This window comes from Alexandromys fortis, unplaced genomic scaffold (assembly GCF_014885135.2).
Source record: "Alexandromys fortis isolate MF-2015 unplaced genomic scaffold, M_Fortis_MF-2015_v1.1 scaffold_82, whole genome shotgun sequence".
Taxonomy (NCBI): Eukaryota; Metazoa; Chordata; class Mammalia; order Rodentia; family Cricetidae; genus Alexandromys; species Alexandromys fortis.
In genome coordinates, this window is record NW_026067963.1 from 1,230,268 (window position 1) to 1,256,784 (window position 26,517).

General features: G+C 45.6%; 4 protein-coding genes across 5 annotated transcripts; 2 read left to right on the forward strand and 2 right to left on the reverse strand.

The window, feature by feature from the left end:
• The first annotated feature begins 237 nt into the window (after positions 1-237).
• Lrr1 (leucine rich repeat protein 1) lies at positions 238-9,606 on the forward strand. The gene is made up of 4 exons (XM_050153666.1): positions 238-432; positions 3,069-3,167; positions 4,412-5,133; positions 9,237-9,606. The coding sequence occupies exons 1-4, from the start codon at positions 253-255 to the stop codon at positions 9,475-9,477; spliced, it is 1,242 nt and encodes a 413-aa protein (XP_050009623.1). The 5' UTR covers positions 238-252; the 3' UTR covers positions 9,478-9,606.
• A 1,448-nt stretch (positions 9,607-11,054) lies between these two features.
• On the reverse strand, positions 11,055-12,519 carry Rpl36al (ribosomal protein L36a like). Its single transcript, XM_050153672.1, has 2 exons — positions 12,388-12,519; positions 11,055-11,484 (listed from the first exon to the last, which is right to left on the reverse strand). Exon 2 carries the CDS (start codon positions 11,452-11,454, stop codon positions 11,134-11,136), a length of 321 nt encoding a protein of 106 aa, XP_050009629.1. The 5' UTR covers positions 11,455-11,484; positions 12,388-12,519; the 3' UTR covers positions 11,055-11,133.
• A 284-nt stretch (positions 12,520-12,803) lies between these two features.
• Mgat2 (alpha-1,6-mannosyl-glycoprotein 2-beta-N-acetylglucosaminyltransferase) lies at positions 12,804-14,675 on the forward strand. The gene has a single exon (XM_050153665.1). The coding sequence runs from the start codon at positions 13,068-13,070 to the stop codon at positions 14,394-14,396; it is 1,329 nt and encodes a 442-aa protein (XP_050009622.1). The 5' UTR covers positions 12,804-13,067; the 3' UTR covers positions 14,397-14,675.
• Positions 14,676-17,179: 2,504 nt separating this feature from the next.
• Positions 17,180-26,299, reverse strand: Dnaaf2 (dynein axonemal assembly factor 2). 2 transcript variants are annotated; one of them, XM_050153660.1, is made up of 3 exons: positions 23,841-26,299; positions 21,737-21,880; positions 17,180-19,142 (listed from the first exon to the last, which is right to left on the reverse strand). In XM_050153660.1, the coding sequence occupies exons 1-3, from the start codon at positions 25,626-25,628 to the stop codon at positions 18,597-18,599; spliced, it is 2,478 nt and encodes an 825-aa protein (XP_050009617.1). In that variant the 5' UTR covers positions 25,629-26,299; the 3' UTR covers positions 17,180-18,596. The 2 variants fall into 2 exon arrangements, with proteins under 2 accessions (XP_050009617.1, XP_050009618.1); XM_050153661.1 differs by lacking the exon at positions 21,737-21,880.
• Positions 26,300-26,517: the final 218 nt, after the last annotated feature.

Below are 26,517 nucleotides of genomic sequence, written 5' to 3' on the forward strand. Positions count from 1 at the left end.
GTCCAGAGCCTGACGGACGGTCCTCCGGCGCGCACCGAGCATGCAGGGATTCACTCAGAAAACATAAGGAAATGCTAAACACGGGCATTCTACCCGTCTCACGGGGAATTTGCCATGGAACTCCGGGAAGTCCCAAAGCCCGCGGACGCAGGCGGGCCACGGGCAGCCCTCGGGTGAAGGACCCCGGAGGCCCGTCCTCCGGGTGGCGCCAAATTCCAAAGGCCGGGCGGCCGGGAGGCGGCTGTCGGGGCGATGAGGCTGCCCTGTGAGGTGGAGGTCCTCAGCCGGCACTTGCCGGTCTTGGGGCTCAAGAGCCGCGGCAAGGGCGTGCGAGCGGTGGTGAGCCTGTGCCAGGCGCCGCGCGCCGAGCCGGGCGGCCGCGCCTGCCTGCTGGTCTCCACCATGAAGGACAAGCGCGGGACCCGCTACGAGGTAAGAGACCCGGCCGCCCTCTGAGCATCCTTCCTCTCGCCGCCGCCTCCCCGGGGTGTGACTCGGTGACAGCGACGCGGCCCGTGTACCCCGCCTCCTCTGACAGCGATGTGAGGGCGAAGGGACCCCGCAGAATCGTTCAGTCAAGCGTGCCGCCCCAGTGTTTTTCAGAGCTTTTTAAATTTCTTTTTTTTTCGTTGGGTCTGGAGCTCAGTTGTGAAAAGCTTGGCGATAAATCCTGAGGTTCTGGGTCCAGTCTGCAGCACACACAGGCAGAATGCATGTGCCGGGGACTGCTAGCCAAAGTTGAGTTTGCGCTAAATCTGACTGTCGTTGTCATTGTCCTCGCTGTCGCTGTTGTTAAAGTTAAAGTTTCCCCGTGTCCTCTGCTTTACTTCATAAATGCTTGACCCGCGCGCGGTCCCGAGATTGTTTGTACCTGTAGGTAGGTGGCAAACTCTAGAGTCGTCTGCCCGTCACTGAACCGAAGTTTGAAAACGAGCTTTATAAAATCCGCTCTCCTCCGTTACCAGACACTGCTGTTTGATGAAAACTAACGAAAACAGGAGATCTTTGTGTCCACCATGGAGATGAAGGAACGATTCATCACCTACCCTTTTTATCTGGTTTTTTAGTGCATTTTATACGTTTTCTAGGATTCTTTCCCTTATATATTAGAGTTCATAGCAAATACTTAGTTGAGGAAAGAGAGGGTTTTTTGTTTGGTTGGTTGGTTTTTTGGTTTTTTGAGACAGGATTTCTTTGGTACCTGTCTTGGAACTAGCTCTTGCAATCAAACTGTCCTCGAACTCAAGAGATCCACCTGCTTCTGCCTCCCCAGTGCTGGAATTAAAGGTGTTTGCTACTACCGCCCGGCTACAGTATTAACTTTTTGAAGCTATTTATTTTTATTTAGTTGTTTACTTTTGAAGTGCTGGAGATTGAACCTAGGCCCTTGTGCATGCTAGGCTAGCTGTAGCACTATGTAACTAAAGATGGCCTTGATTTCCTGATTCCTGCGCGCCTCTCTCTCTCTCTCTCTCTCTCTCTCTCTCTCTCTCTCTCTCTCTCTCTCTCTCTCTTTCTCTCTAGGGCCAGGATTACAGACAAGTTCCACGACACCTGGTTAGTACTACTGTGTTAAGGATAGAACCACAGGTTCATGGTAAGCATTCTACCCTCTGGACTACATTTTCTTCCATCCCAGCTAAATTGTAAATTGTAGTCTAAATTGTTCGCCCCCTGTTAAGGAGTCCACGTCGACTGTTGTCCTTCCTTTATCCTGTCCTTCTCTCCTTCAGCTAAGACTTTACACTGCAGATCTAGTTCTGGGAGAAGTTTTTTTTTTTTAAAAAAACATACTTATTTATTTTGGGTTTTGTTTTGTTTTTGAGACAGGGTTTCTCTGTAGCTTTGGAGCCTGTCCTGGAACTAGCTCTTGTAGACCAGGCTGGCCTTGAACTCACAGAGATCCACCTGCCTCTGCCTCCTGAGTACTGGGATTAGAGTTGTGAGTCACCACACCTAGCTTCCCAGGAAAAACTTTAATGCAGATCTAATTATCCTTCTCAGTTTAAATCCTTAGTGAATTTTATGGTTCTTAACTCTTTCACTCTTGGGTGTCTGTTTTTTTTCCATACATATTTGCTCTCCTCCCCACTTCCCACCTTTTCTCCTTGCTAAATTCCTGAATTATTGGCTTCTCACAGTTACCACGCTCTCCCTCCCCGGCTTTGCATATGTTGCCTCCACCTGGAATGCTATTTCCTCCTATTCCCCTTACTACATACTCAATGTGTTCTAGTCCTTCAACTCTCTCACCTTACAATCCCATTTCTACTCCTAAACTGGGTGAGGCTTCCTTGCCTAGGTTATAGTAACCCCTACTTTAGCTTTTTGTAGTACTTTTTAATAACTGTGGTTATTGTCTCAGACTGTGGTTTTGGTTTTTCAAGACAGGGTTTTTCTTTGTGCCCTGACTGTCCTGGAACTTGTGCTGTCTGACCCTGTTGGCTGGCCTTCAACTCATATAGATCCGCCTGCCTCTGCTGTGATTAAAGGCATACGCCACCACTGCCTAGCTAACCATTCTTATTCAACACTGCTCCAACTTTTTATCTTGGTGCCTAGTACACAGCGGCCTCTCAGCAAAGAGTTATTGACGTCTAAGGCAAAAGCATCAGTTATGAAAAGTTCTGAGCACCAATTATATCAGTTACTGTTCTAGCTCAGAGGTTACCGTAACAAGACAGACTTTTTGCTCTCATGGAGTTTGCATACAGTCTAGCTAAGGGCATGTTCACCCGGAATAAGGGACTGAGGCTGTGAAGGTGGGGAGCTACTGCTGGCACTTCTTTCTATAGCCATGTAGCTGGGTTGAGAGAAGGGGAACATTCTCTTAAAATGAAGGAAAGTAGTACCCAGTGTCAGCTGGCTGGAAGCTATAACTATTCACTAGCTTTAAAGAAAAAAGAAAAGCCAACCAAACAAAAACTTCATAAAACACTTAGACTTTGGGACTGAAAGCCAACTAAAACCTGGAAGAAGACTAGTACATTCTAGTTGCAGTAAGTGTTATTGAATAGTCATGACTAGTTTTGTCCTCTCCCTTACCCTTCTTCTTTGATTTTAATTAGCTAAAAGAAAACATTGAGCAGCTCTTCAACAAATTTGTGGATGAGGGGAAAGCCACTGTTCGGTTAAAGGAACCTCCTGTGGACATCTGTCTGAGTAAGGTAGGATATTGAAAACTGTAGCAAAACATATACAAGCTAGGTGCAGCATCGCATGCCTGTAATCCCAGCTCTCAGCAAGCAAAGTCAGAAGGAGTTCTATAAGCCCAAGTCTAATATGATCTACGTGTCAAGTTATTGACCATCCAGGGATGCACAGGGAGACCATATCACAAATACTGAAAACAAAATGTTTGCATGTTAAAGCATCTTGAGAGCCCAAATAGCAATTAGAAACAGTATTTGCAGGTGTATTTTTGTTTGTTTGTTTGTTTATTTGTTTGTTTTGAGATAGGGTCTTAGGTAGCCCAAGCTGACCTGAAACTGACAGCAATCCTGCCTCAACTTCTCTAGTGCTGGTATTACAGACCTAAGCCACCACTTACAGCTTCCTAGAATCTGTCTTTACTCCTGGTGTAAATACATTGACTTAGTCACTGTTCTATTGCTATGAAGAGACACTATGACCATGGCAACTCTTCTAAAGAAAAACATTTCACTGGGAGCTTGTTTACAGTTTCAGAGGCTTAGTTTACCATTGTGGCAGAGAGCATGGTAACAGGCAGATATGTGCTACCACAGTATCTGAGGCCTTCACATCCTGATCTCTGATCTGTAGGCAGAGAGACTGAGACCATTGTGAGCTGCTGGGAACTGAACCTGGGTCCTCGGCAAGAGTAGCAAATGCTTAACTGTTGAGCCTTCTCATCAGCCCAACACTTATTCTTTTTTTTTTTTTTTAATATTTATTTATTATGTATACAATATTCTGTCTGTATGCCTGAAGGCCAGAAGAGGGCGCCAGACCTCTTTACAGGTGGTTGTGAGCCACCATGTGGTTGCTGGGAATTGAACTCAGGACCTTTGGAAGAGCAGGCAATGCTCTTAACCACTGAGCCATCTCTCCAGCCCCCAACACTTATTCTGTGTGTATGTATGTCTCTACATGGGTGGAGGTCTAAAGACAGCCTTCAAGAGTAGGTACTCTGCATCTGCTATATGGGTTTCAGGGACTGAACTCAGGATGCCATGCTTAACAACAAGCACCTTTACCCACTGGCCCTCTCACTGTCCCCCGAACTTTGAAAGTTAAAATTTAGACCAAGTGCTAAAATATATTTTACAGCTCATTTCAAAATCTGGTTACTAGCCTGTGTATGCAACTGTAGGATTTTTTTAAGGGAAGAACTAACAAGCATGAAGTATCTAAAATGGGATTTATAATTGTGTAACTTTTTTTTTTTCAGGCCAATCCTGGCAATTTAAAGAGTTTACTTTCAGCTGTGAGAATGGCTCACAGAGGCTGTGATGTCAATATACCACTTTCAACACTTACACCGGCGAAGACTTCAGAATTTGAAAATTTAAAAACCAAGATGGTTATCACATCCCAAAAGGATTATCCTCTGAGCAAGAGCTTTCCATGTTCTCTGGAACATCTTCAGGTTTCTCATTGTAGGCTGGCTCGAGTTGATATGCGAATGCTCTGCTTAAAAAACCTTAGGAAGTTAGACCTAAGTCACAACCGTATAAAAACGCTTCCAGCCACAATTGGAGACCTCACCCACCTTCAAGACCTTAACCTTAGTGACAATCACTTGGAGTCATTTAGTGTGCCCTTGTGCCAGTCCACACTCCAGAAGTCACTTCAGAGTTTGGATCTCAGCAAGAACAAACTCAGGGCACTCCCTGTGCAGTTTTGCCAATTTCAGGAACTTATGAGTTTAACCCTTAGTGATAATGAACTGATTCAGCTTCCCTTCAAGATAGGACAACTGAAAAATCTCCGTTTTCTAGCAGCAGCTCGGAACAAACTTACAAAACTACCTTGCGAATTTAAAATGCTATCCCTAGAGTACTTGGATCTTTTTGGAAATACTTTTGAAAAGCCAGAAGTCCTTCCAATTGTAAAGCTTCAAGTACCATTAACGTTACTGGAGTTTTCTGCTCGAGCTGTACTATCCCATAGGTAAGACTTTCAGTCATAAATATGGTTCTTTGGTAGCATCCTGATAGTCTGATGAAACTCGGGGTGTTATCATTCATAAAGAGGTGACCTGAGGGTGGCCCCACGAGGAATAGCAGTGGGTCACCCCAGGCACTGGGATCCCCTGAGGCCACACAGGAGACAGACAGATAGATATGCCATGCAGAGAGAGCTCGGGTATAGAGTTTATTCAGTGGGTTATGGAGGGGGAGAGAAGGGAGTACAGATGGGGGCGTGACACACTGGAAAGGTGGGAGATACACTTGCCTTAGCAGAAGCAAGGAGGTTGGGAGTGGGCGAAGCTTGTCTCTTAAAGGGACAGGGTACCCAAGTGACAGACCAGGCCAGCAGATAACAACATTCTCATCTTTTTCTTATAATATAAAGGCAGGGAGTTAGGCATAGTAGGTTGAAGGAATTCGGATGGTGGGGTCTCAAGACTGCTTCCTGCTTGTTTGTGGGTGGTGATGTCCTTCTTGGGGGACCTGAGAAAGCTGGGTGCTGGTTACACCCTGGGGTGGTTGGTCACTTTACTCCTGTCCAGGATTTGTGGTATGGAACTGTCCAGTGTCTCTTAGACCTAGCAGAGCAGAGGACAAAGTTAATTTTAGGAAGAAAAAAAAATTTTCAGGACCAAGGAATTGAGAGGGTTGTATCTGACCTGTTTAAGGTGAATCCTTAAATTCAGCTCCCTGGAATTCACAAGAATTCTTTGAGTTCGTGAAAACATAAGTTTTAGAAAACAGCAGCATATGTATGTCAGAATGACTGACATGTTTTGCACAATGAAAAGTATCTTTAAGACTATGAAATACAACGTGAGAAATTTGATAACTTCTATTTGTCCTCACACCTTATAACTTGCAGGTACATATTTTAATAATTTGCATTTGTATATCTTAAAAAGAACATGTTAAGAAGTTGTACCGAAATTTGTTTGGTGAGGTTGTCCTTTGAAACTGACAAAACCTCTCAGCTGTCAAACTACATCAGCGATCTTTGAGAAGGATAAAATTTTAATTGTGGAGTTATTGATTAAAAAACGATAGAGAACTTACCCAGTTGTCTACCTCAGAGTCCTCCATGGTCATTGAGGGTAATAATTTGCCTTTGCTGTTTAGCACAGGGCCTGCCTGGTTTTAGAAGATCCTGTGGATTAGGAAATCTGTAGGAAGACAAGCCTACCTCAGCCTGAGCAGCTAGGCAGTCACTCCATTTGAATCTTTGTCCACTTCTGGAGATCTTCAGTTTAGATGAAAGGCAGTTCGCACAGTGGTTAGTGCTTTCACTTGATGAAGTGAACTGCTGATGACGTTGTTCTGTGCCCATCTGTCTTCTGTTTTCTTTGGAGGAAATAGAGTGCTGCTGCTAGGAGCTAACCTGTTTTTCTGTTATGAAAAAATCTTTCAATAATTAAACATTTAAATGCCATGTTCCCCAGATCTTTGGGCAGTCGAGGGCTATTTATTCGGGTATAGATAAGTTATAATACACTAGGCCAGCAAATTAAAACACAGAGTATTTTTTTTTCTTAAGTTTTTTTGGTGGAATCGGGAAATAGTGGGGCATGTATGATGCCACAGCATTCGGAGGCCAGAGGACAACTTGTGGGAGCAGGTTCTTGCTTTCCACCATGTTAGTTTCTGGGATTGAACTCAGGTCATCGGCCTTGACAACAAGCACCTTCACCCACTGAGCCATCTCACCCTCATCTCAACATCTCAACAGTCAAGTTTTAATAACTCCTTGGCGTGATGGCCTACACCTTTACTCCCAGCACTCAGGAGGCAAAGGCAGAAGGATCTCTGAGTTCAAGGCCAGCCTGTTCTAAAGAGTGAGTTCCAGGACAGCCAGGGCTGTTACACTGAAAAACCCTGTCTCAAAAAACAAAAACAAACAAAAACCCAAAAACTCCTATTGTGATTTTTTTTTCTCTATTTTATATGGCTTACTTATTTTTGTTGTTGTTACAGTACTTTTTACTTGTCTTGTTTTCTCTAACATTTTATTTGCTATCAGTTTTTGCCATAAGAATATAAGATTAGCAAGGGTATGGACTTTTTTTTTTCTCACTATTTCCTACTTGTGTATTAAATGTTTTGTTTTTGGGCTGGAGAGATGACTCATAGTCAGGGAGTACTGACTCCTTTTGCAGAGGACCCAGATTCAGTTCCCAGCACCCTCTGAGGGATGCTCACAATCACCTGTAACTCAGGTTCCAGAGGATCTGGTCCACTGTACAAGGGTACATCCACACCCGTACATGCTTCCACAGGCACACATACATTGCACATTCATATATTTAGGTAAAACATTCATACACGTAAAATAAAAATAGATACATCTTATTTTAAATATGCTATCGTGTTCCTGGCTTATATCAGACATTGATGGCTAGATGAGTGTATAGCATCATTTCTCAAAATACAGTGTCCTGAGCAGCTGAAACACCATCAGGTGGATCAGGAAGGAACTTGTTAAAAGTTGCAAGTTCTTGGTGTATACCCAAAACCTACTGAATCAGGAATTTTCAGAATGGGGACCAGCTCTCTGTTTTAATAAAATCTCCAGGTGAGTCGGGCAGTGGTGGTGCACGCCTTTAATCTCAGCACTTGGGAAGCAGAGGCGGGCGAATCTCAGTGAGTTCAAGGCTAGCCTGGTCTACAAAGCAAGTTCCAGGACAACCACAGCTGTTAAACAGAGAGACCCTATCTCGGGGGTGGAGTAATAAAAGCTCTGATAACCCAGAAATTTGAGGATTTCAGTCTGGCACAATGATGAAGTGTGGTTCACTAAGCCAGACTTGAATTGGACTACTGGCTTCACCCATTTGTATGACTTTAGCACATTAGTTAAATTCTTAATCTCATCTGAAATTGGAATAATATCCACTTTATAGAATTTTGAGGCTAAATGAGCTAATTTATACCAAAACATATTGGACTTGGAAGGATTCGGTAACTGATGGTTCTCTTCCTCCTAGCTCTAAACACTAACTGTAGTTGGTTTCATGAGAATGAACTTCATTGACTTGATTTTTATTCATTGATTGGCTTTTGGCTTTTGTTTTCTTTTGTTGTTCATGTTTCTTTCATATCGAGATGGAAGCTAGGAAGTGAACTAGCCTAGTTAGCATCACTGTCAACTTGACACAGTCTAAAATTACCTGGAAAAAGAGTGTCAGTTGAATAATTTTCTCTATCAGGTTGGTTTGTGGCCATGTCTGTGAAGGATTGCCTTGATTAGTAAGTTCACACTAGAATACTCAGCCCAGTATGGGTAGCCCTGTCTCTGGGCAGGTCCTAGGCTATATAAGGAAGCTGGCTGAAATTAGCCTGAGCTAGCCATGAGTGAGCCGACGAGCAGTGGTCGTCCATGTTTCTGTGCCCAGCTCCTGCTTGGGTTCCTGTCTGACTTCCCTCACTGCTCTGACTGTCCTGGAAGGATAACGTGAAGTAAGCCTTTTCTGTCCCTGAGTTGCTTTATGATAGGGTGTTTGTCATAACATAGGGTGTAATTAGAGCAGGAATACTTAGTGCTTATAAAATAGTAAGATGATATTTAAAAAAAAATCAACAACTGGCCTCAAACTCAAACTATCTGCCTCTGCCTCAAGTGTTCTTTTTTTAAAATGACGATTGAACCTTAAGGTGCAAGTACCCTTCCACTGAGTTATACCTTCTGCTCAGTCAGTCAGACCTTGAGTTTAGGATCTTTCTCTTCCAGCCTCCAAAGAAGTTGAGATTACAGCCAGTCAACCCAGCCTTGCTTTTTAAGACAGGGTCTCATGCGTTCAGCTTCCTTGGCACATTTTGTTTGTTTGAGATGTCTCCTGTGTAGGCCTGTCTGGCCTGAACTCCAGTGGGCCTCAGCCTCCAGAGTACCTTCAGGATTATACCTAGGAAAATCAAGGGACATTTTGTTGTCTTTTTGCCATCTCTTTGTCCTATTCTTAGCAGTTGGAAACATAAAATGGTTCGATTGAGTCCCATCATTTTTATTTCATTATAATCCAGTGTTCTAATTCTTGTCTAAACACATGAAATTCACAATATAGTAACATTATATATTTTTCCCCCATTTAGGATTTCGTATGGCCCTCATATCATTCCTTTCCATCTTTGCCAAGATTTGGATACTGCCAAAACCTGTGTTTGTGGAAGATTTTGTCTAGACTCTTTCATTCAAGGAACTACTACAATTAATCTACACTCTGTTGCCCACACCGTGGTCTTAGTAGATAATGTGGATAGAATGGAAGCTCCTATTATCGCTTACTTTTGTTCTCTAACTTGTTATGTGAATTCTTCTGATATGTTAAAATAATTAGTTAATAACAAAAAGTTTCTTAGATGTAGATGGTTGATTATTTGTGTTTTAACAGTAACAAATTGGAGAAAGGGAAGCTTTTTGTATATTTTCATGGAGGAGAAAATATATTTATCTTCAACCATTTGACTCTGGAATTTAAATTTAAAACTTAACTTTTGGGGGGTGGATTAATACTCGGCACTTAAGAGCAAATACTCTCTTGCAGAGAACTGGGGTTCTGTTAGCAGCACCCACATTATGGCTCACAATTGTATGTACAATTGTGTATGTACAAATTGTTCCAGGGAATTCAATGCCCTCTTCTGACCTCCAGGGACACCAGGCATGCATGAGGCACATACATATATGCAGACAAAATACTAAATGAATCTTTAATCTTATTGTGAAGCTAACAGATTTATGATTGCAGTGGTTTCTGTGCTGTAATCACCCCACCCCCATCGTGGATCAAAGCCAGGGCTTTGTGTGTGAGCATAGCTCAGGGTTTGTTTTGTTTTGGAGCCTGGCCTCTAGCAATTGTAAACCAGGCTGGCCTTGAACTCAGAGATCCACCTGTCTCTGCCTCCAGAGTGCTGGGATTTAAGGTGTGCACCACCACCACCCAGCTCATTTTCTTTTTTTAAACAAATCTTTTTTAATTTTTTTTATGTGCATTGGTAACTTTGCTATGGGTGTCGGGTCCCCTGGAAGTGGAGTTACAGACAGTTGTGAGCTGCCATGTGGGTGCTGGGAATAGAACCCTGGTCCTTTGGAAGAGCAGTCAGTGCTCTTAAACTCTGCTGAGCCATCTCGCCAGTCCTTGCCACATCTTTTTTATTTAACAAAGTAACAAAGTTAAACAGATACTTATTCCAATCACATAGATCGTAAGAATGTTCTTGCTCTCAACAGGGCAAGGTGTTTGTTGCAAAGCCTGACATCTAAGTTTGATCCTTGGCACCCACATGCTAGGAGAAAACAGATTTCTGCAAGTTGCACATATGCATATACAATAACTTCTACAAAATAGAGTAAGACAACTGAGGTGAAGAGCACTGGTTGCTCTTCAGAAGACCACCAGTTCCCAGAACCTACATGGTGGCTCACTACTGTCTATAACTCTATTCCCAGGGACCTGAGGCCCTCTTCTGATGTCCTCAGGCATAGCACAAACTTGGTGCATAGATATATATCCAGATAAACACCTTGAACTCAGAGATCGCTGCCTCTGCCTCTTGAGTGCTGGGATTTAAAAGTGTGCACCACCGCCACCTGGCTGAGGATTAAATCTTTCCCACCTGTTCTGTGAAATGAGCGACATATCCACAATATATATGTTTTGTGCCCATTATTTAGCAGTCAATTGTATTATCTCTGTATACTTCTTGTGGGGCAGCAAGTAGAGTGCATGCCTAACCTAGCATACAGGAAGCCATGGATCCAATCCAACAGAGCACCAGAAACACAGGGTATGGTGCAAATTCTTGTAATCCTAATACCCAGGAGGTAGAGACGGACCCTATCACTAAGCACCACATTTAAAACAACCCTCAATATGCAATTGTTAGAATCAAAACAGCACAAGGCTTAGGTATCAATAACAATAACTTTTATTTTCTAACAGGTAACTTTCCTGCTGCTTCAGCATTTTCCTCTCAGAAAACCCAAGTTTTAGAACTGGATCACTTGGCCCTTTCTCTTCTTGTCTCCTCCCAGTTCAAAATGCTTGCATCTCTTAATGGCCAGCATCCTCTTGGACCTGCAGTTGGGCTCCACACACTCAAGCCTGAGCACGATCTTCTTTGTGGTTTTGGCCTTCTTCCGGAAAATTGGCTTTGTCTGCCCACCGTAACCACTCTGCTTCCGATCGTAGCGCCGCTTCCCTTGGGCGTACAGGGAATCCTTGCCCTTCTTGTACTGGGTCACTTTGTGAGGCTGATGCTTGCCACATTTCTTACAGAAAGTCCTTCGAGTTTTGGGTACGTTGACCATCTTTGCAGTAGAGCGTCTACCCGATGGAAACTGTAATTTAAAAAAAAAGATTCAGGCATAGACTCTGAATTGTTAAAGTTTTAAAAATATAATTTTTAGGAATTTATAAAGACAGTCATCAAAAATGTGTAAGGCTGCTGGGCGGTGGTGGTGTGCACCTTTAATCCCAGGCAGAGGCAGGAGGGTCTCTTGAGTTCAAGGTCAGCGTGGTCTACAGAATGAGTTCCAGAACTGGCTTCAAAGGTAGAGAAACCCTGTCTCGGGTGTAGGAGGGAGAAGGTATGTGTAAACCCACCAAGTACTCATTTTCCACATGAATACACGGCCATGCCCGGGTACACCAGTTTGAATGCCTCAAGTGCGAGGCTGGGCACGAAGCTCAGTTCTGAAGCTTGCTTATAGGGCTTAAACAACCTAGGTTCAAACCCCAACACTGCAAGCCTAAACAAAAACTAGCTTTTGAGACACACTGCAAAAGCACACTTGACGGACGATGTTCTGAACTCCACATAGAAATCCTGTCTCCAAAGGAAACTAAGACATCGGACACGTGGGGTCCGGGGAGGGGCCAGCTTCTTTCAGACTACCCCACACCGACTCCGTTTTCTGGCTCGTGGCTATCTATGACTGGCGGAGTTCCTGCTACGGCCCGCCTCGCTCTCCCGAACCACGTCGGTCCGCCTCGCCTTTACCCCTCTACCCGTCACGCGCCAGCGGCCCCGAAGGCTGACGTGTCGTTAGCAGCCCGCGTGTCCCGCGGCCCGGGAGCCGCCATGCTGGAGCGCTTCTTCCGAGAGGGCCGCAGGCTGTTGACCTCGGCCGTGCCGGGCAGCGCTCGCCCGCTTCCCGCGACGACCGACCCAAGCCCGGCCGACCCCTGCGTCGGGAGCCCCGGTCCCAGAGCAGCCAGCTCCCGCTCAGCACCAGACTTACCGAGAAGAGCCGGGGTCCGAAACCGCCGCCACCACCGCACGAGCCGGACGGGAAAGGGCCGAGGCGAGCGGAAATCGGAACTGGGTCTGAGCGACGGGACCACGAGCCAATAGGCGGCGGCCGCCTCCGGAGACCCGCCTCCGGACGCCCCTGGGAAGCGCCAACCAGCGGCCGGCGGGGCGGGGTGGAGGGTGTGGGCCGGAGGGCCCGGGCGCTCGCGGGGCCAGTCGCGGCTTGTCAGAACGGTCGCCGGCGGAGCGGGGCGAGGCTGCGGCGCTCGGTGGCGGCGTTCGGCCGCGCAAGCGAGGATGAACTCACGGAGGACGCAGGGCCGCGGGCAGCGCAGGTAACGGAACCGGGGTGCGGCGGCCGCGGGCTGGCTTTCTTCCGGGACCCGGGCTGCTGAATGGAGAGGACCGAGGCGACGCTGAGCCGCGGCTCGTAGCGGCGGGGCGGCTGCCCGAGCTGCGACTGCCAGAGAGGATGTGCGGAGCCTGGGCGGCGCGAGGCAGTTGAGAGCCGTCGGGCCCAGGCCGCCGGGGCCCGGGATGAGTTAGCGAGGGCCGCCGCGGGGGCCAGTTCCTAGGGCTGCAGGCCAAGGCGACGGCGCCGCCCGCCCGCCCCTTCCGTGCAGAGGCCGCCAGCTCCTTTCCGCGCCCGCGCTCCCAGCCCTGGAGACCATGAGGTTCCGCATCTACAAACGGAAGGTGCTAATCCTGACGCTCGTGGTGGCCGCCTGCGGCTTCGTCCTCTGGAGCAGCAATGGGCGACAAAGGAAGAACGACGCCCTTGCCCCGCCGCTGCTGGACGCGGAGCCCCCGCGGGGTGCGGGCCATCTCGCCGTGTCCGTAGGCATCCGCAGGGTTTCCAACGAGTCGGCGGCTCCTCTGGTCCCCGCGGCTCCGCGCCCGGAGGTGGACAACCTCACGCTGCGGTACCGGTCCCTGGTGTACCAGCTGAACTTTGATCAGATGCTGAGGAATGTCGATAATGACGGCACCTGGACTCCCGGGGAGCTGGTGCTGGTTGTCCAGGTGCACAACCGGCCGGAATACCTCCGGCTACTGCTGGACTCGCTTCGAAAAGCCCAGGGCATTAATGAAGTCCTGGTGATCTTTAGCCATGACTTCTGGTCCGCAGAGATCAACAATATGATAGCTAGGGTGGATTTCTGCCCTGTTCTGCAAGTGTTCTTTCCGTTCAGCATTCAGCTGTACCCGAGTGAGTTTCCGGGTAGTGACCCCAGAGATTGCCCCAGAGACCTAAAGAAGCACGCCGCTCTGAAGTTGGGGTGCATCAATGCCGAATACCCTGACTCCTTCGGCCATTACAGAGAGGCCAAATTCTCGCAAACCAAACATCACTGGTGGTGGAAGCTGCATTTTGTGTGGGAGAGAGTCAAAGTTCTTCAGGATTACACTGGCCTTATCCTTTTCCTGGAAGAGGACCACTATCTAGCCCCAGACTTTTACCATGTCTTCAAAAAGATGTGGAAATTGAAGCAGCAGGAGTGTCCTGGCTGTGATGTCCTCTCCCTAGGGACCTACACTGCCAGTCGGAGTTTCTATGGCATTGCTGACAAGGTAGATGTGAAAACTTGGAAATCCACAGAGCACAATATGGGATTAGCCCTGACCCGAGATGCCTATCAGAAGCTGATCGAGTGCACAGACACTTTCTGTACTTACGATGATTACAACTGGGACTGGACTCTTCAGTATTTGACTGTCTCCTGTCTTCCGAAATTCTGGAAAGTCTTAGTTCCTCAAGCTCCTAGGATTTTCCATGCTGGAGACTGTGGTATGCATCACAAGAAAATATGTAGGCCGACCACCCAGAGTGCCCAGATTGAGTCATTCTTGAAAAATAACCAACAGTACCTGTTTCCAGAAACTCTAGTTATCAGTGAGAAGTTTTCTATGGTAGCCATTTCCCCACCTAGGAAAAATGGAGGGTGGGGAGATATTCGGGACCATGAACTCTGTAAAAGTTATAGAAGACTGCAGTGAAAAAAAATCACCGTTGCGAAAGTGACAGTCTTCTCCTTTTTCTATTTCTCTCAGAGGGATGTACAACTGAATAGAGGGTATAGGAACTGGTTTCTGCTTTAATACATACATTTCTTGTTAAAGGTGTCCAAATACATAGTAATCCTTTTCCGTTATGTCTTGATTAAAATTTCAAACTGAAATTTTCATTTTGGGATTTGGGTTTTAAAATTCAGTCTGTATCTGCTTAAGGGTAATGATTCGATTATTATTGATTAAAAAAAGAAAATTTTATTTAAATCGCATCTGTTAATCTTTTTATCTAAAACTTTGTAGTATACGTTTCCACTTTCAGAACTTATTTTAAGTACAGCAAGGTTTATTTAAAAGTGTCCCAGCAGTAACAGTATTTGAGTGGACGGAACCGTTAGAGCTCTGCTGGGACGGCTCTTAGGAAGGAGCTGCCTGACGGCTTCAGAACTCAAGTTCCGTTTGTTCAGCACCCTGTCAGAAGTCATTTCAGTGTTACTGATTCCTGTGCTGTTGTTACGGTTTGCCTGTGCTTTCGGCCTTCATACTACACGATTTCTGTTGGAATGTATTTGGTTAATAAGAAAGTTTAAACACTGTTTTCACCTCAATGTAGAAATACAGTGGTTTTGATTTTTATTTTCCTTTCTAGTGCTGCCAAAATAAAATACTCATTTTTGCATAAACTATTCCCTAGTCATTTTGCAGAATGTTGTATTTGTACCAGTAAAGGCATTCTAGAAGTTTTGAGCATGAGCATCGTAGCTCAGTTTTTACTAACTATGCATTATATGAATCTAAAATGAAGCTGGCTCGTGACAGTGCATTCTCTCAGGAAGAAATTGTTTGGCTTTCAGATTAGTCAGGCATAGATAATGAACAATAAAAAAAAAAAAAAACTGCTGCATAAGGGAAATACTGCCTAAACTGTTTTTTTGAAGGCCAGAAATGATACAAAGTTCAGTCTTGCCAAGGTGCAGCAGGTCTGGTGCCAGCTGTGACTGAGATACTTTTAAAAGAACAGGCACAGTACCAGGGAGCAAGCTTTAGATTTACTCCATATTTTTATATTACTTTTCCATAATGTAATTATATTCAGCCAAAAGTTAGAAGACTCGTTGAACCAAAGCCTCAAAAATTACTTTTCATCAGTTTTGTACTAGAAATGGATGTTCTCTTTAAAGGTGAGGCATAGTTGTGTGGTTTTGTATTGCCCGTACCTCTCAATCTATCAATGTCTTTTTAAATGTTTTACCACATTTGTTTCCCATGTGCACATGTATGGTTGTACACGTGTGTATCCAGTGTGCATGCTGAAGGTCAGAGGGTAAGGGTCAACTACAGGTGCTTGGCTGTGCTACCCACTGAGCTATCTCACTTTCTTCTTTGCTTGTTTAAAAGATTGGTTTGTGTGCACGCTCTGGCTGGCCTTGAATTTGTAACCCTTCAGTCTTTAGCTGGGATTACAGAGCCTCGTGCGTGCAAGGCAGGGACTACCCGGTACATGGTGCTGCCTTTGTATAGGGAGCGATGTGTGTCAGTCTCCTGCCCTGCTATCGCCAGTTCAAAGGACTAAAGGAAGTAGACGTTTCCAGGAGTGTTCGAAGGTTGCTCGTAATTAGCAGCCTTGTCTGAAACAGAGATACTTAAGTTCATGGCCTTGGGACCAGTAATGACATCAAGAGAGATTTTCTTTTCTGTGTTCTTTCATCCTGTTCTAGATATTGTGTGTGTGTGTGCGCGCGTGCGGTGGAGGGAACCTGTGATGGTCTCCTCTACCACATTTTAAGAGTTATAAATTGATTCCAAAATAATGGTTTCTCACGTAAAAGACATTTTTTTGGTAGAACAAATGGCTAGGTTTTTATTAATTTCTGTTGTAAGGATTTTTAAGTCATTTTTATATGTATAGGTATTTGTCTGTATGCTTATCTGTGAACCACCTGTGGAGACCAGCGCAGGGACATTGGATCCTCTGGAACTGGAGTTACAGACAGTTGTAAGCTGCCACATGGGTGCTGGGAATTGAACCTGGGTCCTCTAGGAAGAGCAGCCAGTGCTCTTAACCACTGAGCTGTCTCTCTAGCCTCTCTAAAAAAAAAAAAAAATCTTAAACGCAATTATTTAAAATTAATTTTGAAAATGATCATGTTTGAAAATTTCTAACTTTGGGCTAGAGAGATGGCTCAGCAGTTAAGAGCACTTGACTGCTTTTCCAGAGGACCTGGGTTCAATTCCCAGCATCCGTGTGGCAGCTCCTAGCTGTAACTCAAAGATCTGACACCCTCACATGAATGTACATGCAGGCAAAACACCAAAGCACATAAAGTTAAAAAAAGCTTATATGTATTGATGTTTTGCCTACATTTATATATATGCTTGTGAGCTATAATGTAGGTGGTGGGAATCAAACCCCAGTCTTCTGCCAGAGCAAGTATCCCAAACTCAGCCGTCTTTCCAGCCTCCAAAGTTTTGAGGCAGGTTCTCTCTGCAGCTCTAGCTGTCTTTGGACTTCCACCTACCTGAAGCTGGAGAGTATTGGGATTAAAGCCATGCACCACCACACCTGATCTTAAGATATAGTTTTTAATTATATTTTTATGTCTGTATATGTTTCGTGTGTGCGCACAAGTTTGTGTGCCACAGTAGGTGTGCAGTCAGAGGGAAACTTGCAGAAGTAGGTTCTCTCCATCCGAGTAGTACCAGCAATTGAACTCAGGTTGTCAGATTTGGCAGTAGGTACCTTTATCTGCTGAGCCATCCAGCCATTCCCCCAAATTATTTTCACTCATATATGTGACACTTATATGAAAATATATAATTGGTACCAAAAAAGTAACATAAAATTAAACACAAAAGCCAGTATGTACTTGTAATACAACTATGTAGTTTTGTTTTGCATTTCAAGACAGTGTTTCTCTGGGTATCCCAGGCTGCCCTGGAACTAAGATCTGCCTGCCTCTACCTCCCGAGTGCTAGCCTGTACCACCATCGCCTGGCTCAAGTATGTATTTTAAAGGTCTGGCCTGCTTGTGCATGCCTAAAATCCCAGCACTCAGAAACTGAGGCAGGAAGACTGTCACAAGTTGGTGCTAGCCTGACTACAGGGAGTATGAGCCAACTGCATTTCACAAAACCAAGGGTCCAGAGAAATGGCTCAGTGGACAAAGACCCTTTCCACCAAGGCTGGTGGCCTGGATTTAATCCCTGGGACACACCTTGTCCTCTGGCCTCCATGTTCTTGCTGTGGCCTACCTGTCCACCCCCCACCCACAAATAAGGAACGTGTTCGTTTGTTTCCTTTGGTTATTTATTATGTATACAGTGCAGGCCAGGAGAGAGCACCAGATCTCATTACAGATGGTTGTGAGCCACTTTGTGATTGCTGGGAATTGAACTCAGAATCTCTGGAAGTGCTCTTAACCTCTGAGCCATCTCTCCATCCAGTTTTTTGTTTTTTAAAAACGATTTTACTCTTCTTGAGAAAAATATTTCTATTAGAAAAATCACAAAGCTTATAATTAAGGAAACTTCAAAAAAAGTATCTCTTTTTTTTTCCCCCCCTGGAGACAGTGTTTCTGAGTTGGGGGGAGAAAAAAACAGTCCTGATTGTTGTAGAACTCACTTTATAGAACAGCCAGGCCTCTAACAACTTGCACTCCTAAGTGCTGGAATTAAAGACGTGCACCACCACTGTCTGGCATTTTTGTTTTTAAGGCAGCCTCTCATGTAGCCCAAGCTGGCCTCTAACTCATTATGTAGCCTAGGCTGGCATCTAATTCATTAGGTAGTCCAGGCTGATCTCTAATTCATTAGGTAGCCCAGGCTGGCCTCTAATTCATTACATAGCTCAGGCTGGCCTCATTCATTATGTAGTCTGAGCTGACCATGAGTCTTCTCCAACGTTAGGAGTTGCAATTACAGGCACCTACCTGGCTGCTGGCTCGCCGTCAGGATCAACTGTAAATGTTTATTTTTACTTTTTTTTTTTTAAGTAGCTATTTTTTGTTTTTGTTTTTTGAGACAGGGTTTCACTGTGTAGCCCTGGATGTCCTGGAATTTACTCTGTAGACCAGGTTGCCCTCAAACTAACAGAGATCACCTGCCTCTGCCTGTTTTATAGTTAAAAACACAAGCTATTTTAGGTCCCAAATTTTTTAAACAACATTTAAATTTCAAAATTATATACAACTAATCCAAGTCATACAGCAAAGCGTTCTGAAAACTGAACGCACAGCGAGTCGTGTGGTCTTTGATGATCTGCACACTGCCATCCTCCGTATTGGTCTCTTTGATGATCTGCACACTGCCCTCCTTCGTATTGGTCTCCTTGATGCTATCCAAGTCAGGTATGTTTTGTGCTACAGTTTTGTTCAGTACTGAAGACAGGTGATCACCATCTAATTCCTTTTCCTCAGTCACAACTGTCTCTTTTATAGTTTCCTGCTCCTCGGTTGAGCAGGTTGCACCGTTTTCTTTTATAAACTCAGGATCCGTGTTTGGCTCTGGCTGCTGGGGTTTTCCAGATAGCACGTGAGGAGCGTCAGAACAAATGTGTTGAGGGCCCACAGCTGAGCCACAGGGGTTTGTTTCTAATGCTTCCACTGTTGCAGATGAACGGGAGTCAGTTGTAGAGGAGGGAAAATGGTCTGTGTTTCCCTTTCCACTCAGAGGGCATCCTTCACTGCCCCCTTTTCCCGTTCCTTGAAGCCCATCAGGATCACTACATTCTTGTGACTGTATCAAGAAAAACAGCAAATTAGTAATTCTTTGAAGCAACAGAAATTGAATCATAGTACTCTCTGAAAATCATATTTTTAAAAATTGTGTGTATGTTTGTATATTCACACATGATACAGCACATACAGAGAGGTCAGAGAGCAAGTTATGAGCGTTGGTTCTCACCTTCTTATGACATAGGTGCTGGGAGAAAACTCATCAAGCTTGGCATTGGAGCCTTTACTGTGTGTGTGAGCAAGGAGGGATACGATTAGGGGTGCTCAGAGGTGTGAACAATTTTCTGGAGGTCTCCTTTCACCTACATGGTTTCAAATTCAGCTCACCAGGTTTGCACAGAAGCACTGGCTCTACTGAACAATCTGAAGTACAAACTAGCTTCAGTTTTCTTTTTCTATTAAGTTTTTTAGACAGGGTCTGGCCTGGAACTCAAGAGATCTGCCTGCTTCTGCCTCCTGAATGCCGGGATTAGCCACAATGACTTGTGGCTTTAATTTTCTGATTAAATCCTTTCAGTTAGGGCTGGGGAGATGGCTTAGCAATTAAAAGCACCTGCTGAGAAGACCAGTTTCATTTCCCAGCATTCATATGGCAGGTAGGGTGCTCTCTCCTCTCCTCTGGCAGGTACCACAACAAGATACACGCAGACAAAACACTATACACAAATTTTTTTTTAATTTTATTTAATTTTATGTATGAGTACTCCACATGTATACCTGCTTGTCAGAAGAGGGCATCAGATCCCGTTATAGATAGTCATGAGCCACCGTGTGGGTGCTGGGAATTGAACTCAGGACCTCTGGAAGAGCAGCCTGTGCTCTTAACTGCTGAGCCATCTCTCCAGCCCAAAATAAAATCTTTATATTCGTATTTTTCTCTTTCCTCTTCTCTCCTCCCCTCCCCTTCTCTCTCCCTCCCTCTCTCCCTCCTCCCTCTCTGTCTGTCCTATTGAGACAAGGCTTCTCTACACATCTCTGGCTATCCTGGGAACTTACTGAGGAGATCAGGCTCTGACTCCCAAGTGATGGGATTAAAGGCCTGTGCGGCCACCACCATTGGCTAGATTTTAGGCCTTTGATCCCAGCACTTGGGAGGCAGAGGAAGGCAGATCTCTGAGTTCGAGGCCAACCTGGTCTACAAAGTTTCAGGGTAGTCGGTGCTACACAAAGAAACCCTGTCTTCAGGGGGAAAACATGTTTTAAAAAATCCTTTCAATTATTCGTCATCTCTTTCACGATAGCTTCAAGGATCAGCCTTTCAAACATGGCCACAGATGTCGTCAAGTCATTACCATAGTGGCACTGTGGAGTTTCTTGACTTTTCTCAATCAGGAATGCTAGTTCCTAAGTTGTTTTGTCCAATGTTGAAGACCATAAACATAACCAAACTTAAGATTCAGCTAAAAAATGCTCTATGATGTAATTTTTATGATTTGAGAGTCAAAAAATACTTGCTCATTCTGCAAAAATCTCAAACTTCCTAAATATATGTATATTTGGAGGAATATTGTGGAATTAAAAAAATTCTGTTCTTCTATGAATCAGATTTTAAAGTATTTTATTTATGGGATAGAGAGTAGGTTCAGTGGCTGCTTTTCCTGAGGATATGGGTTCGATTCCTAGCACCCATATGACGGTTCACAGCTGTCTACAATTCTACTTCCTAGGGATCTAATGCTGTCTTCTGACCTCCAGGGGCACCAGGCACATATGTGGCGCACAGTCACACATGCAGCAGGACACGCATATACATTAGATCATATGCGACACAATGCATATGCACAAGTTGTTCCCATATAAATAGTTTTTTTGGATTAACAAGAAAACTGTCGCACTAAACTGTCTGGTGTATTTCTTATCAGGGGAGCCACGATTATCTCTTTTGAGATGTGTGAGCCTTTCAATGCTTTTGATGTGGTGTTTCTATAAATATTATCCAGAATAAATGATTCTGTGGGGCTGGAGAGATGGCTTAGTGGTTAAGTGGCTGCTCTTCCTGAGTCCTGAATTCAGTTCCCAGCATCCACATGACTGCTCACAACTGTGTAACTCCAGTTCCAAGGGATCTGGCACCCTCATATAGTAAACATGCAGGCAAAACAGCAATGCACATAAAATAAAAATGAATAAATCTTAGGGAAAAAAGGTTTTGGATTTCAAGTAACAGCAAGACAAATTGCTAAATTTGTCTAAATGTAAAATTCTGAGTCCAAGGTTCATTTGCAAATTCACTACTATCTGGCAGAACATCAAGTTTATCTGATTTTTATCCCTTCTTTGTTAGTTACAGTAAAATGAACACTTTTTAAAAAATAATATGAAAACAAAGAGTAGAGTTTTTAGTCATACATAAACATGCAGAAAAATCTGCAGTCATGGTGTGGCACATATCTTTAATCCCAGCACTAGGGAGGCAGATGCAGGCAGATGTCTGTGAGTTCCAGGCCAGTCTGGTCTACACAGTGAGTTCCAGGACAGCCAAAGCTACAAAAAGAAACCCTAATTTGAAAAAAAAATTTAAAAATTAAAAAAAAATCAAAAACTGAAGTCATTCGGCCAATAGTCACCACCCTTTAAACCCCACCGAAATACTACCTTTGCACAAATCTGAATCTTCTCGTCTGTAACCTGAAGAACTTCAATCAACGGTGGGACTAGAGGCCTTGCCTGTGTCAACGGGGAGCCCAGGACCTCATCAAGAAACTCATTAACGTTTTCTTCATCAAGAAACAATCTTTCCTAAAGTAGAAAGAACAAAATGTTGCATCTTCTAGGTAGGTCACTGTAAAAGTCCTTACACAGTTCACTGATACAGTTTTAATGTTTATCTCACCGACAGTGAGTGCTGTCTTGAAAAGAGGAATTCTAGGATTGTCCAAAATATAACATGAAAAACATGTGTTCACAAGATCCACCTTAAAAGAGAAAAGGAAGTCTTGATGCTTTTTCTAAGTTTACTAAAGTAGAGGTCTGCTTTCCCTACCAAGATGAACTTACTTACAAATAGTATTTCTTTCATTTTCCAAATATATAGTGTCTTCAGTAGCCCAAGCTGGCCTCTGTGTACCTGCAGGTGACCTTCAACTTCTGATCCTCCTGGCTCCACCTCCTAAGTGCTAGGATTGTGCACGCAGCACCATAACTGGTGCCCCTGGTATTAGGAATAATCACTTCAAGGCTGTAGGTACAATTCTAGCTATTACAGTTCAGCCTTCTAATAATTCCTAATGACCCAGCTAAGAAATAAACAGAATATGTCTTTTAAACTCTTTACTATGCAAACTGGATACAAAACTGTATTTGGGAAGTAAAGGCAGGAAGATCAGATGTTCAGGGTCACCTTCACCTACACAAGAGTTCAAGGCTACCTTAGGCCACTTCAGACCCTGCGTCTCAAACAAAATACAGAAAAAGTTTTTGGACACTTAAGAGCCAATTACAATATTTTATTTAAAAGTACATTCTATTTACTTTTAATTTTTAGAAGCAGTGTCAGAGTTTAACAAAGGTATTTTAATACTAACTTTAAGAAAAAAGATTATAAAAAGCACACTCAGTGCTGGGCATAACGTCACACACTTTTACTCCTAGTGATGGGAGCTGAAGCTAGTGGAACTCTGAGTTCCAGGCCAGCCTGGTCTGCAAAGAGAGTCAGTTCCAGGCCAGTCAGGACTACACAGAGACACATCTCAGAGGAAGGAAAAACAGGCACACACGTGCAAACACAGTGCAGGATTTTCAAAAACATCATCACGTTTTGTTTAGCATTTATTTATTTATTTATTTATTTATTTATTTATTTATTTATTTATTTATTTTGGGTTTTCGAGACAGGGTTTCTCTGTGGCTTTGGAGCCTGTCCTGGAACTAGCTCTGTAGACCAGGCTGGTCTCGAACTCACAGAGATCCGCCTGCCTCTGCCTCCCGAGTGCTGGGATTAAAGGCATGTGCCACCATCGCCCGGCCCACGTTTTATTTTTAAGAATTGATATATTTTAGTGTGCTGCGTGTATATAGTTATTTAAAAGTAAGCTGAGCTGGGCGGTAGTGGCACACACCTTTAATCCCAGCACTTGCTAGGCATAGGCAGGTGGATCTCTGTGAGTTCAAGGCCAGCCTAGCCTGGTCTACAGAGCAAGTTTCAGGAAGGCTCCAAAGCTACAGGGAAACCCTGTCTCGAAAAAAAAAAGTAAATAGATTTTAAGACAATAGCAGAATTCTCAACAATTACTAGAAAATTTAAACCACAATCACCCAAATCTAACCACAATATAACTTGTTTATATGCATTCAAGTGAGGAACAACCATCTAACGATATTCAAAATTATTTAATTCATAAGATCAGTTTACTGTTACTCAAAATAAGATTATCTTCTGTGCTTATATGAGTAAATATGAAATATTATAATTATAAAGTAAAGATTATTATGTGGTCCAATGAGGAGGACAGAATCAAAGAAATGTTTCAAATTCTCTTTGATTAAACAGTATATGAATTTGCAAGTGAACTAATAATTAGAAAAATTATATATTTAGAACAGTTTGCAACCTTTGGATATGTGCACACTTGGCTTTGAGAACGCACTTACCGCGTACTATCTTTCATAATATGAATAGACGGGAAACATTTGTGTACGTGCCTGTAATCAAAAAAATTTTAAAGTAAGATGGAATATTTCTAATAGTGAAAACGGTTACCTCCAAAGAATCATGGTTCAAGCCACAATACCATTCTCGCCAGCGTCCACGGCTCTCCGGAGATTTTGCCAGGACTATCACAGCATTGTTTAAAGAAATGCTAATCTCGGGTTCTTTGGTACTCAATGTATTCTCTGGAGCAAACTGCAAAGTGAAGGAGTAGCCCGAGTCTGGTGTGGAGAAGCACAATTTGTAACGGAGGGGACTCAGGTCTCCGTGAAGACTTTGCGGCTGAATCCGAGGCACTTGAATGAGCAAAGTCAAGGAGTCCTCGTCCTGATTACACCGCAAAGGAGGGCACAACGGTTCGATGCTCTCGGTTCCGGGGCCACCCATGGCTGGGCCCGAGGCGTCGTGCAGGGTCTCCTCCCGCTGCTCACTCGTCTGGGCACTGAGGTCTCCGCACGGTCCCCGTCTTCCCGCAGGGGGCTCGGTGTCGCAGCCCGGGAACGCAGAACAAGGGAGGCTTCGGTCCCCAGAAGGGGGACCTTCCCCGAGGCCTGGAGACGCCACCGAGTCCCCACCGAAGTCTCGCTCCCCTTCAGCGTCTGCAGCCCCGAACCCTGGGGCTCCCACGCCGCTCTCGTCCCCGCGATCGGCTCGGGTCCGCTCCGCCGGCTCTGCCCGCGCGGCAGCAGGGTCGCCCTCGGAAGCGCAGGCTGCGCCGTCAGTTCCGGTCTCGGCCGCGGGCTCTTCCGGCGTCGCGGCGAGGTCCCGGCGCGCGATGTGCAGCGCCACGGGCAGCGTGACCACCAGCTGCCGCCGCGCCTTGTTGAACTGCGCCTTGCCGCGGCCGTCGTCCACCGGGTAGGGCAGCGAGAGTCGCAGGCGGTAGTCGGGGCTCCGGGAGTCCAGGCACAGCAGCTTCCCCTTCACCTCCAGCTCCGCCTTCTCGGCCGAGCGCAGCAGCGGCAGCTCGATGGTGACCACCAGCTCGTGCGGCACGGGGCTCGGGGCGGCGTCGCGCGAGCAGCGGTAATCCTGCAGGTCCACGTGGTGGCGCTGCACCACGGTACAGCGCGGCTCCGTGGGCTCCGGCCGCTGCTCGGCCTGGGGAGCCGGGGGCGCCGGTGTGCGAGCCGTGCTCTCCGCCGCCGCGGGGTAGCGGTACGGGTACTGCAGGTCCGGGAGAAGCCCGGGCGGCTCCCCCTCGGGCTGGGCAGGGACACCCCCGGGAAGGGGCGTGCGGAGCACGGCGGCCTCGGGCACCCCCTTGTACTTGATCTTCAGGGTCTTAGCGTTCCTGCGGTCCAGCCTGACGCCGAACTGCTGCTCCACCGCCTCCAGGGCCGTGGCGTTCAGCATTTCGCGGAATCGCTCGTGGCTCCGGGCTAGCGCTAGCGCGTCCGGGTGGAAGACCACGTCGTAGACGGTGTAGCGGGAGCCGCTGCGCCCCGCATACTTGCGGCCGGGCGCCAAGCTGTAGGGCAGGGACCAGTGGCTGCCAGCTGCCGTGCCGCCGCTCCCCGGGCCCGGCCGGCTGCTGGGCTTGCCTACCAGCTTGTTGCTGCACACGTTCACGAAGCAGCGATGCTCCCCGTCCAGGCTGGTACGCAGCACGTGGCCCGGCTCCGGGTGCACGAACCGCACCTCCACCCCGCGCTCCCGCTCCAGTGCTGTGATATCCTCCTCGTAGCGTCTCCGGTTCTCAGGGTCGGTGATCTCCGAGGCGTACTCGGAGAACATTCGGCGGAACTCTGGGTCCTGAAAGGCGGAGGTGAGCCGCTGCACCTCCTCTCCGCTCAGATCCAAGTCCTCTAGCGCTGAGGAGGCCGCCCCCTTGGCCATGGTATCCCACTCGGCCCCTCACCCGGGTGAAGGATCAGCCCGAACTGGAGTGTCTTAGGGCGCACTTGGCGTCTGGTGTCACAAGTGACCAGCCTTAGGAAGGTAACGGCTGGATGGCAGGGCAGCGCGTGCTTTGTTGCCATAGTAACACCTGGGAGGCGGGGCAGTGATCTCGTGGAACTGCTAGAACTAGGCCCTTTCTCCAAACCAGGCAGCCATTCTACCTGCTGCAGGTTTGAGATCTCAGTGCCAGGGCACACTTTGCAGTCTATCGTGATAACTGTCCTCATTTTCAGCACTGTGTCTTTATCTTATTAACCGTTCACTTCTACAGACAAATGAGAAGTTTTCTAGCCAAGGTTACAATTCACAAACCTAACTTTTATCTGAGTCTTTTCATTTTGTGAAACCGACATTTAAGCCCTAATTATTGTTACTTCCATTTTCAGGTATAACACCTTATAATTGTCCCACAACAACTCCTGGAGGCAAAGGATGGACTCGAAAATCTCAAATCCCTGTAATCAGGGAAACGTTATTCACTTTTCAAATGTAAATATAAGATCCATAAATCATTTAGCAAAATCACGCACTTTATCCCGACCAGCTTCCTTGGGTTAAGAATAAAATTAAAACTGCACATCTTTTTAAAACCACATTTCCAGGGCCATTGCTCAATGATTAAGAACTCTGGCTGGTCTTCCAGAGGACGTGAGTTCAGTTCTCAGCACCCACATGTCAGTTAACTGCAGCTCCAGTCGCAGAGGATCCAAGAGTGCCAGGCATCAACGGATGCAGACAAAAATAAATAAATAAATAAATAAATAAAGAAAGAAAGAAAGAAAGAAAGAAAGAAAGAAAGCCACATATCCTTAGATCGACTCAGTAA

Excerpts from the sequence above, each read along its gene's own strand:
- Lrr1 (XM_050153666.1), top strand. The coding sequence starts at position 253 with ATGAGGCTGCCCTGTGAGGTGGAGGTCCTCAGCCGGCACTTGCCGGTC. Across the intron at positions 433-3,068 it reads AGCGCGGGACCCGCTACGAG|CTAAAAGAAAACATTGAGCA; the intron begins GTAAGAGACCCG and ends GATTTTAATTAG. Across the intron at positions 5,134-9,236 it reads CGAGCTGTACTATCCCATAG|GATTTCGTATGGCCCTCATA; the intron begins GTAAGACTTTCA and ends TCCCCCATTTAG.
- Mgat2 (XM_050153665.1), top strand. The coding sequence starts at position 13,068 with ATGAGGTTCCGCATCTACAAACGGAAGGTGCTAATCCTGACGCTCGTG.
- Rpl36al (XM_050153672.1), bottom strand. The coding sequence starts at position 11,454 with ATGGTCAACGTACCCAAAACTCGAAGGACTTTCTGTAAGAAATGTGGC.
- Dnaaf2 (XM_050153660.1), bottom strand. The coding sequence starts at position 25,628 with ATGGCCAAGGGGGCGGCCTCCTCAGCGCTAGAGGACTTGGATCTGAGC. Across the intron at positions 21,881-23,840 it reads TGAACCATGATTCTTTGGAG|GAAAGATTGTTTCTTGATGA; the intron begins GTAACCGTTTTC and ends TTTCTACTTTAG. Across the intron at positions 19,143-21,736 it reads AGATTCAGATTTGTGCAAAG|TCACAAGAATGTAGTGATCC; the intron begins GTAGTATTTCGG and ends TTCTTGATACAG.